General features: G+C 41.6%; 1 protein-coding gene across 9 annotated transcripts in view; it reads right to left on the reverse strand.

Moving 5' to 3' along the window:
* The window catches only part of LOC127606004 (unconventional myosin-IXb), a 53,611-nt gene that overhangs the window by 2,020 nt on the left and 36,244 nt on the right, over positions 1-15,347 (reverse strand). For 5 of the 9 annotated variants that reach the window (XM_052073963.1, XM_052073962.1, XM_052073965.1 and 2 more), the window contains 25 exons: positions 14,826-14,865; positions 14,608-14,730; positions 14,438-14,518; positions 14,085-14,195; positions 13,836-13,961; positions 13,590-13,739; positions 13,001-13,161; positions 11,535-12,656; positions 11,337-11,412; positions 11,147-11,238; positions 10,585-10,703; positions 9,646-9,833; positions 9,393-9,500; positions 9,138-9,308; positions 8,994-9,035; positions 8,803-8,914; positions 8,635-8,708; positions 8,361-8,553; positions 8,119-8,247; positions 6,631-6,736; positions 5,094-5,225; positions 4,286-4,409; positions 4,045-4,095; positions 2,858-2,973; positions 2,378-2,517 (listed from right to left, as the gene is read on the reverse strand). In XM_052073963.1, the coding sequence (XP_051929923.1) occupies positions 2,378-2,517; positions 2,858-2,973; positions 4,045-4,095; positions 4,286-4,409; positions 5,094-5,225; positions 6,631-6,736; positions 8,119-8,247; positions 8,361-8,553; positions 8,635-8,708; positions 8,803-8,914; positions 8,994-9,035; positions 9,138-9,308; positions 9,393-9,500; positions 9,646-9,833; positions 10,585-10,703; positions 11,147-11,238; positions 11,337-11,412; positions 11,535-12,656; positions 13,001-13,161; positions 13,590-13,739; positions 13,836-13,961; positions 14,085-14,195; positions 14,438-14,518; positions 14,608-14,730; positions 14,826-14,865 (3,887 nt within the window). Of the gene's footprint in view, positions 1-2,096; positions 2,151-2,377; positions 2,518-2,857; positions 2,974-4,044; positions 4,096-4,285; positions 4,410-5,093; positions 5,226-6,630; positions 6,737-8,118; positions 8,248-8,360; positions 8,554-8,634; positions 8,709-8,802; positions 8,915-8,993; positions 9,036-9,137; positions 9,309-9,392; positions 9,501-9,645; positions 9,834-10,584; positions 10,704-11,146; positions 11,239-11,336; positions 11,413-11,534; positions 12,657-13,000; positions 13,162-13,589; positions 13,740-13,835; positions 13,962-14,084; positions 14,196-14,437; positions 14,519-14,607; positions 14,731-14,825; positions 14,866-15,347 lie in introns of all 9 variants that reach the window. The other 4 variants (XM_052073969.1, XM_052073968.1, XM_052073964.1 and 1 more) reach the window with 2 other exon arrangements.

The following is a 15,347-nucleotide window of genomic DNA, read 5'->3' on the forward strand; positions in this document are numbered from 1 at the left end:
TATTTTGTGAAAATAGTAGAGCCAAATAGGGACTGACCAAAAGTATAGAGTTGTGAAAAAATATGAAACTGATTAAAAATTGGGGAACGGAGGTATGGACCCAATGCCACCTAAATGAGATGTGATTAAGAAAAAAACAAACAAACTACAGTGTATAATCGTGAATATATATCTGAAAGAGGAACTGAAGTTAAAAATTACCTTTGCAATTAGATTTCCATTAATTATTATGCCATTAATTATGTGTCCACCCAAACGGATTAGGAATAAAGCAGATTATTCCAGTTTCCTTTAGCCAGTTTGAGATTCTGCCATTTGCAGAAATTGACCTCAACTGCTCGCATTGCATACGTCAGGTGACCAAACCCAGGACACTTGGAAATCTATTTTACTTGGTAGCAGAGGGTGGCGAAACATCAAAATGGCTGCCCCCTGAGTGGGATCATTGATCTGCTAAATTCTTATCTCACCAACGCAATATTAATCAAAATACTGTGTTTATTTTAGTGGGCGGACATAGAATATATTATTGCAAAGAACATTTTTGACTTGCTTTTCTTTTGAAGAAAGAGATAGTATATCATTTTGTCCCATGTTTAGAACGCTATTAGGGTTTTAAATAAATGTATATAAAGGTGAAAAATAAAAACTACCAGCCCAGTGCATGATTGCTATGGTGCAACCCAATAGAGCCTCAATAATTAATTTACTGTTTTACTTCCCACATTCCAAAAACATGCACGGCATGTTAATGGAACACTCTAAATTGTCGCTAGGTGTGAGTGTGAATAGTTTTGTTTTTTCTATCCGTGCCCAGCGATTGTTCAGCATGTCCCTCGCCTGCCCGAAGACCGCTGGGATAGGCTCCAACACGCCCATGACCCTTGTGAGAATTAAGCAGATTTGAAAATGGATGGATGGACTATTTTAACTGTACTGCATCTTCTCATGATTATCTTCTGATATTAAGGTCATTCTCTTTGAAAAGGCAACTATTCTTACATTTGTATTGATGTTAAATTTATAATTATGTCCGACACCTCTGGAAAACTGTGTAGTGGGATCTAAAAATGTAGTCACTCATTTGAAGATGATGGAATATTGATGCTCAATTTGAGCAACAATAAAAATCCGACACACTAATAATACTAGTACCATACGATCAGTTATAAAATGATGAAGCAAGCGATGCAGCCGAAGTACTACTGTGCCCACACTGAAAAGAAATTCACAGGGGACACATATAGGAATGAGGTTGTAAATTAGTCAATAAGATACATGAGATATTACAGTCATTAAGGAGCTATTTTAAGTGCCTTACGGGAAGACTCGTTGAATTAGTGAATTGCGGTTACTGTACATTCAAATCTTTCTAGTGGTTTTAAGAGTCCAAACTCATCCTTTGAAACATATTGAATTACCTCCAGAAATATGGCATTTATGTTTATGTGACCTCTTTTTTAACTTCTCATCAAAATACATATTTTATTCTGGGGGGTCGCGGGGAGTCCCCGTTGCAGCAATTGTATCGTTTGAACTGCTTTCTCGTAACACTGACATTTTCTCTCCTGCTAGCGTCCTTACTAAAAACAAATATTCATTTGAATGTAATCACATTTAATTTGGAACTACCACCGTACAAAAACAACTTTTTTGATCTTGGGCAGGAGGAGAGAGGAGATGCAGAGATAGCAGGAAGACTTAAGAAGTTGAAAAATATTAGTTCTATATCATCCCGAATGAATGCCAGAGGCGGTGCTCGAAGCACTGAATATTCCCCTTTGCATGTACGCAGTCCGAGTCTGCATACCAAAATATTCACTTGTGACCAATAGATGACCCCAGGACAGGTATAAGTTCCGGTGTCACCAGAGGTTCGTTTCCTACAGAACCTTGTTGCAGTAACACAAGGATTCTGTGTGACAAAATGCTCTGGCGGTCATTCAGGATTCATAGAACCTTAGTTACAGTGGTAACTGTCTATTTCTACAGAGGACAAATTTCTCTAGCAGATCCCATCATTTTCCAAAAGAAAATGTTTGTGCATGCTTCTGTGCCGTACATGCATAGACACAAACAATTGTTGGTGGTCCAACCTGCTTTGCTATAGAGCAGACGCCACCGCTCCCATCACCATCACTGGTCCAAACCTGCACCAAAAAAGATAGGAAGGGCCCACCCCAGCGGCCCCGAGGTCTGGTCAGAAACCCAAAGGCGAGAGCAAGAGAGACAGAGACAGAGACAGAGACAGAGACAGAGAGAGAGAGAGAGAGAGAGAGAGAGAGAGAGAGAGAGAGAGAGAGAGAGAGAGAGACAGAGAGACAGAGAGAGAGAGATATGACAGGACGGACAAACTAGACACTGACGAAATACTAACCATCGGGTTCCACGTAGGGGGTGGAAGAACGCTGCTGCTCGTCTAAGAGACTTTCAGAGCTCAGTGAGGCTTCGGAATCCAAGTTTTCCTGGTCTGACCCAGGCTGCTCCATCTCTGGTAACCGGCAGGCCAGATCCTCTCTGGAGAAGAGTTTGCATGTTAGAGAACGTAGACCCTAAGACTATAAAGAGCAGTGGGCCAATATAACTTATTAAGTGGTGAAATGACACTTAGAAAAATTCCTCATAATTGTCCACCGTGTCACTAAGCACTCGCATGCGTATTGTCCGGTTGCTGTCAATTTATAAATAAGTGTGAGAGCTTGCCCACTGTGTATTTCTAACAGCATAGCATATACAAAGGTATGTGAATGTGAAACGTGAATTTCAATGGAAAATCCCAACTTTTTGCGGGATGAAATTGGTCAAGTCTCAAAAGCACCGTATGGTCATAAATAAAACTCATAGCAATTATGCTTACTTCTCCTGTTTAATGGACTTGATACGTTCCACCAAGTTCTTCTCAGCCTCAGAGTCCGAGTCTAGAGGCTCATTCTCAGGGACAGCTTTCAGGTCTGAACTGACTCTTTCATGCACCTGTCAAAGCAACATTGCACAATTATAACCCAATCAAATCGATCATTGGCCACATCTCTAGTCATGACAGCGGAACCTCTAAATTTAAACTTCAGCTCTGTAAACATCCAAAGCAGTCAGGGGGTCTGCAAAGTATAATCTGGCTCACTGAGCATTTACTTTATCAAGAGCCCTGTAATTTTGTTGGATGAATGTAGCTGTAGTGTTAAATACAGAAATAGCACCTGTAACTGACACTACGTCTTTTAATACAGTGCATTGTATTGTCGTGACTACCATTAACTTCTAGTGACAATAGTATGACAGTCAATTAAGGTTTTGCTGTAAGTGACACCATTTCCTTTGGGAAAATCAGTTTCAAATACAAATTGGAGGTTGGTCTTGTTCAAAACTAGAAGTTCCACTATTTTTTGAGAAGACGTATCCACATGCATAATGTCAACAATATGTATGGGACTGTGACCAAGATCTGAAAGAGACGAAACTGTGTTAGTTAAGAAATAAGCAGGTAGCCTGATAGATTCATGCTTCTCCACATCAGTCCAACAGATCTGTGAAAAATAATAACGTACAGCCAACCAAAATAGCCTGGACACATTCAGCTTAAAGAATGAATGAGGTGGGGACTTGACGAAGGGAAGACACACAATCTTCAGCCAACCACTGAATACCACTTCCAGAGCTATGAGGAGTTACGATAACATGCATAATGGTCTATCAATTTCTGTAAGGCACACTATGTCATGTCACACGTCCTTTCAATGAGGAAGAACACCAAGCTACTAGCATCTTGTCCTCAGAATAGCAATAGCCCACCCACCATCTTATTACAACAAACTACCAGAAACATGCAAACTACAATCAGTTAGTATGGAGGAGCAGGGGAGGGATTATTGGTGGTAGGGGGGGGGGGGGGGGGGGAGGAAGTGAAACCAAACCACGAAGAAAAAGTGGATATTTCATCACCATCATGCCATGCACTGGCCAGTTCCTTTAGCATGGCAAACAAAGTTGTAGTAGTAGGCTACATCTGCTAGATCTACTTGACCAGGAGAACTAGATGATACATACCACCACTCCTTTATAAGGAGGTGAGAACCTGAGCGGTAAATGCCAGCAGTGCTAAGGAGAGACAGGGAACATGGAACTTTTATTAAGCATACACCGTTGGAACAGCAGCATCTGGAGTTCCTTGAGAGTCAATAATATAATTCCGGGTGACTAATTAGTTCGGGGAGGTACCAACACTCATTTTTAGCACACTGAATGAAAGAAATGCAAGTGACAATGATGTTAGGTTTTATTTCCTCACCGTGTTTTTTCTCTTGAGTTTGAGCTGGTTGACCGCCAGAGCCTCTGCATACTCCAGCTGCTCGATCTCCTCCATCTTTTCATTGTAGCGTCTGATCTGCTCACTGATCAACATCTCCACACACCTTCCAGAAAGAGGGGATTGTGCACGTACATTGGTGTTTATTGCATGAACAGTAAAGACGCATGCAAGGTGTCCCGTGGAATCTATATATCATGATTCATTGTTGGCACTGAACACTATATCGCAGACTTCTCAGTCATAATTTAAAGTTGTATGCTTTCAGCGTAGTACCATGTTGTGCCACAACATGCCACGCAGCACTTGGCTTTACTTGATGTACATGGTGTATAATTAAGTCAATCGAAGAGGCAGAGAAGGTTGCCAATTAACCTCTGGTAGTAGTCAACGTTCACACAGAGCAGGAAGAATGTAAGTATATGCCTGCGAGTACTACTGTACACTTTCTATGCTCTGTGTGTGTTAATGTAGCAGTTGTTTGAAAGCTTAACTATTGCAACATCAAAGCTTATTTCCATTAGCTCGTCTATGGCGTTTCACATTATACTGTATGTTAGCATTATGCTAGTGGATTTTTGTTGTTGATATTTACAGGTGAAATCATACATGTAAAATTCTATGCGGATCAAGTTACTTATGCTATGTGTTTTACACCCTCCCGCCCCCACACAAATCAACTGGAAGTGACAAAAAAAGTTTCATTTGGAACGTCCTCTGCGTTTCTTCAAAGCGATGCTAGACAATAGTCATCCAACAGACAAAGAATGCATTAAAAAAGTGGTCTTACGTGGTGGTCTTGGCAACATCTTTCATGCTAAGAAGTGGGTCAGCGCCATCTGGGCAGCGCAGGATGCACGGTGCAAAGACAATAGCCAAAGAGTTTGGAGACATGCGGTTGTGAGTCTCCTCTTTACACACTCTGCAAGGACACGTACAAAAATATCAATATGCAGATTACCATGAAAAGACAAATGTTGAAAATACAAAATCAATTCCACTGTAATTGGGAAGTTGTATATGTACATAAAAACAGGATATAATAATTTGAAAATCCTTTTCAAGCTATATTAAATTGAATATTATACAAAAAAAAATATGAAATCAAATAACATTGATTTGGATTATTCCACAGGAGAATAGGTGCCATTACTGGGTCTCAAAGGAGCATCCCCGAAAGGCTAATTTGTTCACAAGCAAATATGGGGTGAGGTGAGGACATTTTTTGAACAATTGCTTTACAGATGAAGAATGAAAGAAATGATTCATAATGTACAATTGCAAGGGATCGAATGATCATCTACAGTCCATAATGTCCTCAAAGATTCACCAAATCTGGAGAAATCTGTAAACATAAGCGATAAGATCACAAACCAACATTGAACACCCGTGACCTTTGATCCTTCAGGTGGCACTGCCTCAAAAAAACTGGCATCATTGTGTAAAAGATATTTCCCAGGTGGGCTCAGGAACACTTTAGAAAACCAGTGTTAAAACAGATGCACGTTCAAATGCTGACATGCATATCCAAAGCAATGCAGCTTCTCTGAGCCTGAGCTCATCTGAGATGGACTGATGCGAAGTGTAAGTGGGCTGTGGTCTGACGAGCCCACATTTCAAATTGTTTTTGGAAATCATGGATGTCGTATTAACCTGGCCAAAGGACCATTCAGATTGTTATTAGCGCACTATTCAAAAGCCAGCATCAGCTACGGTATGAAGGTGTGCCCATGGCATGGGTAACTTGGCCATCTGTGAAGGTACCATTCATGCTGAAAGATGCATCCAAGTTTTGGAGCAAATCATGCTCCCATCCAAGCAACTTTTTTTTCCCAAGGAAATTCTTGCTGATTGCGTAAAAAAAAAATTGTGCGAGTACCAGACTGGCCTGCCTGCAGCCCAGACCTGTCCCCCTTTACGAAGCACAAAATACAGCAAGACACCCCTGAGTGGTGAACAACTAAAGCTCTACAAAGCAAGAAAGGGAAGGAATTGTGCCTACAAAGCTTCAACAACGAGTGTCCTCAGTTCCCAAATACGTATTGAGTGTTGTTAAAAAGAAGGGTGACGTAACACAGTGGTAAACACAATCATGTCCCAGCTTTTATGATGTGTTGCAGGGATCAAATTCAAAATGTGTACATCTGAAAACAAATAGATGAATAAATAAAATGTACCCGTTTGAACACAAAATATCTTGTCCTTGTCATGTATTACAATGCATACGGCTTGTAAAGGATTTGAAAATCATTGTATTCAGTTTTCATCTACATTTTACAGAATGTCCCGACTTGATAGGAATTGGGTTTGGAGGAATATATTTGGACCTGACAAGGTGGAAGACAAGCCTCTCCAGTGTGTTGAAGTTTGCCATTGGAAGTTCTTCCAGCACTTTGTAGATGGCATAGAGCTGCTCCTGCTTATCTGGCAGCTCTGAATACATAGAAGCAATAAAACAGTCTATAACAAACATGTCAAAAAGGATGACATTTCAGATTTTTGTGAGGTGATTTAAACGACAGTGCGGCTGTAATTGTCATATCTTGAGCATAGGCCCAGGCATGAAAGTTAAAACTACTCAAACCAGGTATTTACTGTGTGTTTTATATATATGTACACACATACACACAAATTAAAAATAGCTTTTTTCATATTTAGTCTTGACACAGCGTCCTCACATTTGTGTTTTACTTGCAATGAAACATGAGCACATTAGCGGTGTTGGGCAGGCCAAAAACGGCGTGTGAGAGTATTTGCTAAGGCCTGCCTAGAAATTTTAAAAACAAAAACTCAGAGGATGCGTTCTCAAAAGTTGGATTTGGCACCGAACCTCCTCTATCACAATTTGGTAAACTATACTATTGGGTGTTCTTTTACAAATTATTTATTAATCTAAAGCAGGGGTGCTCAAACTTTTTGGATTGAAGATCTACTTTTCGATCAACTAACCTCCCGGGATCTACCCTTACCTGCACACACACGCGCGCGCGCACACACACGCACACGCACACGCACATTCACGCCCTGATGAGAAACAGCCTGAAACTGAGGCATTCGACGCACTTATGCAGCCTGTTAACTATCGTAGCTCACACGTACCGTTTCAAAGTGCTTCCCTGGGCCCTCCTAGATTCCTATTCTTTGCCCGTGCCCTCGGTAAATTGGACACGAAGCAAACTCTGAATGAGAATAATGACGATAAAAGATAGAGCGCAACAGTTCTGATCACAAGCTGCAATTGCAGCCTGCTGAGAGCTAACAACTTCCGGTGACGTAATCACGCGCCACCGTAAATTCAAGATTTACCTGCTTTATTTTATTTTTAAATTTCTCTTTTTTGGGGGGGTGAAAATGAGACTGATAAGATGATTAGGGTGCAGTGTACATTAACACAAAAAATATATTAACATGTACAAAGACACACAAATGGTTGTGTGTTTTTTTTTCTCCTCGACACTCCTCGGATCTACTTGGGACCTGTCTTAGATCTACCGGTAGATCAGGATCTACCTAATGGGCACCCCTGATCTAAAGTGTTGAGAATGGCTTGCTGTGTGACAATGCAATGTTAATAGTTGAACAAACGTTTTTGGGGCCCTCTTTAAAAAGTGACGATTGTTGAAGTATGAGGATTCCGCCTGACACCAGCAATAAACATTTACCGGTACCCACAAATAAACAACTGTTGATCTGTTACAGCATATCCTTTTCATCAATTTATTGTAGCCATCAGAAAACTGAAATGGCAAGAAAGGGCTTGCCCTCAGGTAAATAGGATAAGAAACGCCGCCCCCCCTGGTCATAATCCTTCTCACCTACTGCATGCAGGAACTCATTATAATGTGTGAAGGTCATCAGTGGATCTGGCAGCTCTCTCAGCCACTGTTTCACCAGGCCTGTAACTGTGTGGATGGGGTAGTCTTCAAGGCACACAAGGTGGGGATCTGAACAACAACAACAACAAAAACGGCGTCTCGATGTATTGAGTGCAATATGCACAAATTCCCCCATTGTGGGACCAATAAAGACAATGAAATTTGAGGAGTGTACACTTTACCGGTCTCCAGTCGCTGGTGCAGTTCTTTCATGCGGTTGGCTGAGCCAGACTTGCGGTAAATGCCCTCAGTATAGAGTCCCTGCATCTCCACATGCTCAAGCATCATCTCCAGGACCATGGGAACTGGGTTCTTATCACTCACAAGGTGACCCACGCGCACACCAAAGTGCTGACCACCAGACTCCTCGTCACTCTGTAGGTTTAACCCCGACATTCAGTGAAAAGGCTCCACTTCGCCCCACGTCTGCATTCCTCAGAGAAGCGTGAAACATACCTTTTTGGCACAGAAAGTGGAGCAATCCGTGACTATTTTACACAGGCACTTTTTGTGGCACACCATCTTACAATCTGTAAAAGAGGATTGGCAACATTCACACATACATTCACTTTGTTTTTATTACCCTGCATGATTTAATTACATTTATTGCGATATGAGACTCACAGCTACACATGTAGGCTTTCTCCATCCCCCATATGTAAGAAGTGCACTGGTCACATGACTGCATAATGTTGACCTGATAGTTGACGAACACGTGATCCAGCGGGCTCTCCATCTGACAAGGCAGATGCAAACTCTATAAGAAATCACGTCTAATAACAAGCTGATGCACAATTTTAACTTTGTATGCTTACACTTTTGTCTTTTTTCCGGCGCTTCTTCCGAGCTTTAGCAGGCTGAAATATAATATAATCACAGCGCAGCATGTGTCTGTTATTCTTCATGTATAAAATAAAAAGTCAAAAACACAATATGAGAGCAGCTTTGCGTTTTATCACCTTGGCAGGCTCGGCTTCCTCTTTCTTCATCTCGCCTCTAATGAAGCCATCTAGCACCGACTGAAACAGGTTGACCACAAGCTGGACTTCTCCTTTTTGCTTGTCACCGGCAAGATGGATCACTTTGTTCTGGTAGCCTGTCATCAGACCTTTGTAGCCAATTGTTGGTTTCTAGTTGGAGTTAATAGGAGAGACATAGAGGAATACAAAAGTTGTCCAGGAAAAGCTAATGTGTCGTAGGGGAGAAAGACTTACAGGGAGAGAATACATGGCTTTAATCGTCTCTCTGAACTGCATGGTAGCCGTAACAAAGATGGCCTCAGTGGCTGACAATGATTTCCCCCTGGATCGGAAATCATTGACCTAGAAAAGGAGGCAAACAAACAAACAAACAAACAAACAAACAAACAAACAAACAAACAAACAAACAACAGATCATGTCTTTGAGTTAAAATATTCCACACTTCATTCCTAAATAAAGAAAGCAACAAATGTCATTCATATGTACCTGGTTTCCCAGAAACTCATCAAGGTGTCGCAGCTCATTGGCATTGGTGATCTCCCGATCCAGTGAAGCATTCCACTGCTCAGAGACGCGCGTGGCACGGCTAATCTTTATAGTGGGGTTACGGCCCAAACTTTTATTGGCACGCTCTCCTTGGAACTGGGATGAATGTCTCAGTGGGTATCCAGATGCTGGGGTGTGAATGATGATGTCATATTTGTCATTATAAAAAGCAATCAAATGTGTGATGAAAAGATTCTTTCTAAATTCTCAGGCTCAAACTGAATACTGTACTTGAAGGAAACCTAATCTATTTTCACAAGGCACATTGCTAAAATAGTCACAGTGTTTTCTCAGAAAGCAAGCAGGAAGATTAGTTACGACCCCATGAATAATAACGATACATCTGTGTTTTCTTTCTCACTTCGTGAAGTGTGACTGATTTGATTGGCAGCAGTCCAGCAGTGAGCAGACTCAAAACAGTGGAATTACAGTTAAAGCCCCTGAAGTTTTTGAATAACATGTTCTGCATGACGTAAAATGTCCACGGAACTGGAAGTTGACCTTATTGCAATGGGAGGAAAAACATTCTTGCTGCTTAGTCCACTATGCCACTTGGTATCGAACTATGAGACTTTATAAAGTGGATTCTGAGATATCTTTGTTAGTACATTTGAAGATAATGTAAATGAAAATGTGCTAAATCTGAAAACTATGTCATATGCAACCATTAAAATAGTTGTAATACTGCATGACAGACTTTGGAGTACGGCATTTTGGGATATGTAGGTAGCAGGAAGTGCCTGTATGTAAATGTCTGTCATTTTCACCTGCCACGTTTATGGTAAACAGCCTTTTACGGTATCTTATCACCATCCATCAAATCAAGAAATTGACGAGCACAAGTAGGATGAAAAGTATGAAGACTTGCGCATCATTTACCTTCCCCTCCTGTTGGCTTTTCATTGAGAACCTGTGCAAGTGTCAAGTCTCCATTGTCGGGAGTGTGAGGCTCCTTGTGTGGTCGCTTTTTCAAGATCTTGCTGAAGAAACCTCCCGGCCTTAAGGATTTGACATTAGATTCTTTGTAAAACTCTTTGTTAAGGAGTCAGTCAATATTGTGTAATCGTTATCTGTGACTTCTTATCAGCATGTCACCGAAGAACAATTCCATTTGTTTCAGTTAAAAAAAAAACACACACAGACTGAGCTATTACAGTGTCAGATGGAACCAAATGCTTTTCCAGCTCTGTAATCACAGCAACAGCACTTAGGAAAGACAAAGCAAGCCAGCTGAACCCACTCCAATTAGACTGCCGATTGGCCGTCTAGTAATTGGCTACAAGCCATTTAGAGTAGATGTACAGCATGCAATGTGTTTGTGTGTTTATCCAGGATTTCCATTACATGTGTAGAAACATCTGGCTCAGATGCATAACAAGTGACATAATTAAAAACAGCTTAATCGATCAACGTCACTTCATTATCTGTGTTTAGCAGTTACCTGTCTGGCGTGGATGGGGTGGAGAGGGTTGAGTCCTCCTGGTTTTTCCTCCTGGTGGAACTTCCTTTCAAGCTCTCTGGAGACAAAATCATCTGCGGAATAGGACAAAGAATGGATTTTATATTGAATATGCCTCAGAAGGACTACTTGTGATTTCTATGGTACGATTGGAAATCATATTTTTAAATACCTCTCTGGTTAAAAGAGCACCAGGGGCCTCAGAACATGAAGACAAACTGTCAATTGAGGAGGAGGCCGTTTGACTTCTGCAAATAACAAAATTCAAGTCTGAATATAGCATGCAGATAGTTTATGGATTTGATATAGCACATGTTGCACAGTGAACAGGACGCTAAACATGAGAATTTAGCCATAGCAGGAAACCTACATGTTATATTGTGGAGGAGAGTGTTCTCCATCGCTCGTCTTCCACTTCTCCGACTTCTCTTTGACTGGTCCATGGATGTGCTTCAGGCTCAAAGCACCACCATCCGCCATGGTTTTCTCATGTGTGGATTCGGCGGGATGGAGTGATAACGTAGTTGGCCGAACAGCACCAGATTGAGAAGATATTTTGGTATCCTTCTTCCCTCCTTTTTCTTCCTTCATCTTCCAGGCCACAAATGTATACTGATCAAGCTCTTTGCTGTCAGTCCCTTCTCTTTGCTTTGACACATCGGACGTTTTGCTCTTTGGAGGGGATGTTTGTTCCGCACTGGTCGCTGAGGAGGAGGTGGATGTTGAGGCAGCTCGTAAAGTCTCTCTCTGGTTGTGCTCCAACCCCCTGCGTCTCCTCTGCTCTCTCTTCTCCTGACTTTTAGATACGTGGGTCTTGGCAACAGGACGGACTAGTTTATGTTGAGAATGGGAAGTAGTAGAGGTAGTGCTGGAAGTCTGTTCCAAACCAGAAGAAGTGGTTGGAGGAAGATTGGAGGAGACCCCAAAAGAAGACAAACCATGTTGTGTATCCTCCTGCTTTTCATCGGACTGAGGACCAGCCTCAGCCAAAGTACCGTTGGTCTCCAAACCAGACCGCAGAGGTAGGTGATCACAATCTCTTTTTTCTGCTTGGGGTAGCCACTCATCCTCCTCCTCATCTTCATCCTTACCCCATTCTTCCTGTGTATGGAAGCTTGATGGAACCTCTCCATCATCCTCTCCTCTCGCCTGTGGCTCCTGGTCCAGTAGGCTGTCATCCAGCATCTCCTCTGTGACCAGTTCTATATCTGGATCCTCTCGTGTTTGAGGCTCTTTTGCTCTTTGTTTCACCTCCTTTGCTTCCAAGGCAGCCTTAGCTTCAAGCGCTTTCCTGGATGCCTCCTCCTCTTCTCTCCTCCTCATTTCCTCCTCTTGAGCCTTTCTTTTTTCCTCCTCCACTGCCATTCTTAACCTCATTTCCTCTTCTTCCCGTTGTCTCCTTTCCTCCTCTTCCTCCCGGCGCCTCCTTTCCTCTTCTGCCTTCTTCATTTCCTCCTCCTTTCTGCGTCGGTCCTCACGCATGGAGTGGCATCTGGAATAATGAAGTTATATTATTCTGATGATTTTCTCCATCATGCCTCAGTTACACTAGACTGAAAGTATTCTGAGAGAAGTTGCAGTTAGGGTATCGTATGTCTCTAAATTATGACTAGGGCGTATTATGTGAGTCGGCTGAACGGCACTCATCTATGGGTATCTCGGTTGCTTTGCATCGAGGTATGTAATCAATGCTTAGGTAGCGAACTAGCATCCATTCTGGGTTTCCATATTTTATAATCACCGCAAAAAAAAAACTTTTGTGTTTGAGTCAGTGCTGCCCCTACGGGAATATCACCGCAAAGACCCTGAAATGTGTCACTGAGCATTCCCCGTTACCTCCGTCGTGCCGAGTGCCCTCTGACAAGGGCTTGTATCTTGGTGGCGCCTTGTCTTTGGCGTTGATATGCTGATCTTTGTCGGTGGCCTCTCCAGACAGCCTGGATTAGAGTGGCAGCCCGCCTCCATTGTTCCTCTTTGCAGTACCTGCGCCATGAACGCTAGCAGGAAGAACAAATCAGGGTTATAATGGTTTTAGATTTATTCAGTTAGTTGTAAAATTCATTTTTGGAGCATGTAATATGAAATAAAGTAAACTAAACTGAGTTTCCTAAAGGACTACTTTCATATGTTTAAAATGAACCGCAATAGCTAATGTACAAAATAATTGGCAAAGATGAAAACGAAGGACATTTTCACTCTTATTATCGTAAATTTGAATTTCATTAACACAAAATTTAGTTTCAGTTCATTAGTTTTTTTTAAAGCACTTATTTTTATTTCATTCACAATTTTTTTTTTTTCAGTTTCAATGAACTATAATAACCTTGGAACAAATGGAGGATTACAATATAAATTTCAAATAAGAATACAAAAAGTACACAGTAGAAATATAGGCAGACAGACTAAATGTGTATTTTGAGTTCACCTGGATCACGACAGCTGACAGTCTCATGTCTAGAAACTCCTTCCTCTGCAGGCGAACTTTGAACCAGCGCTGCAAGAAGATGATCTTGCGCATTACATCCTTGTGCAGCGTGTCCTGCAGCTGCTGTCGCTCCAGTTCTTTCAAAAAAACCTAAAAAGATTGCAAAAATAAATACATAAAATAAAACAAACCGTGTTGCACGCAATTGTAATTATTCAAAGACAAAATCAACACTTGAGTGCTTACCTTTGTTTTGCCTATTTGGTATGTGGTGGGATCCAAGCCCATCTTCTTGTCTAGCAAAGCAGAAATGTCCTCCTTACAAGCTGTGGAGTCCTTTGGCAGCAAAACTCTGAATTGCTCTAAGAATTCCTGCAGGCAAGAACACATCATCTTGTCAAGTTAGATGTAAAAGACACAGAATTATGAAGGTACTATCATACAAACAATGTCATTCTCAAGACACATAGAACATAAGTTAAAACGGCACAGTACCTGGAATGTGTATTTTGCGCCATAGCCAGACCTCCTGATTCGAACGGTTTCCAGCATTCCAGTGTAGCGAAGCTGCTGGAGCACCAAGGTTTCATCTAGATACATCTCCTTCTGCTCGTACATAAGCAGAAGCAGAAGAGAGAAAGTATAATACAGCTCAAGGATATGAAGGCAGTGTCGGTGCAACTGATTGAAAAATGTGAAGATTTCCTCTTCATTCAAATCAAGAAGTACCGGTACTTAAATGTGAAATCTGATTTCTATCCGTTAGACTCAGGCATAATAGAAATGGGGGACTTCAACAACAGACATTCAATAAATAAATAAAAAAAATCACAAAAAATTGGTCATACCTTCTCAGCATTGGAGCGGATACAGCGGATAAAGAAAGGCTCTGCTCTGTTCAGAGTTTCCAAGAGTTTGGTCAGAGATGTCTTTTGGGAGAAGAGAAAAAAAGGGGTCAAATGTCCCTGGAGGATGTGCGGATTTGATGGTGTTTGCACACAATTAAGGGCAACGTTACCTGGAACTGAGCACTAATGCTGGGGGGTTTCTTCTTTTTGTGCAGATGGAGAAGCGACTTGGTGGTGCGGTCGTGTAGGGTTAGGCTTACAATGAACTTCAGGGACCGAGAATCCAAGAGATTCTGCACAGTGAGAGAAAACATGTTCTCAAAAACATTCATTTGTAGAAAATCCACAAGGGAGCCAAGATACGGTACATAAAAGTCTTTTCTGATACCTTAGGGATGATCTGTTTCTGTTTAATTCCCTTGCTTTTCCTGTGGAAAAGGGAGCCAAGAGATAAAGGGTGAGGGTAGAGACTACAGCAAGAGGTATGCAGGTGGAGTGACCGAGTCAGGTTAGTACAGACTTCTTCATGCGCTCTCAAGTCGGTGATGAAATGCAGGGTTGCACCTGACAGGATTAATGACAGCTTGGCTGGAATGGATGAAGTGTGTAAGAATGATGGCAAGGAAGAGGATGTAATTAGTTTACAACAAGAGAAGGGATGTCAAATTTACCCACAGGACCCTTGGCATACGCAGACAGACATGCTCGCTCATTATGCACAACGTATTCATATTTTTAGTGTGTCATGTTTCTAGAATTGACATGACATGCTGAAGGGCCACAGCTCCTCACATACCTTTGAATTATTATTCATGCCGTTTACAGACAGTATCAAGGCATTTCAGCTGCAACCTTTAAGGAATCAAGCTCTACAAACACAATCTGATGAAACAGAAAGCTTGCTGTTTCG

Source organism: Hippocampus zosterae, chromosome 8 (genome assembly GCF_025434085.1).
Source record: "Hippocampus zosterae strain Florida chromosome 8, ASM2543408v3, whole genome shotgun sequence".
Taxonomy (NCBI): Eukaryota; Metazoa; Chordata; class Actinopteri; order Syngnathiformes; family Syngnathidae; genus Hippocampus; species Hippocampus zosterae.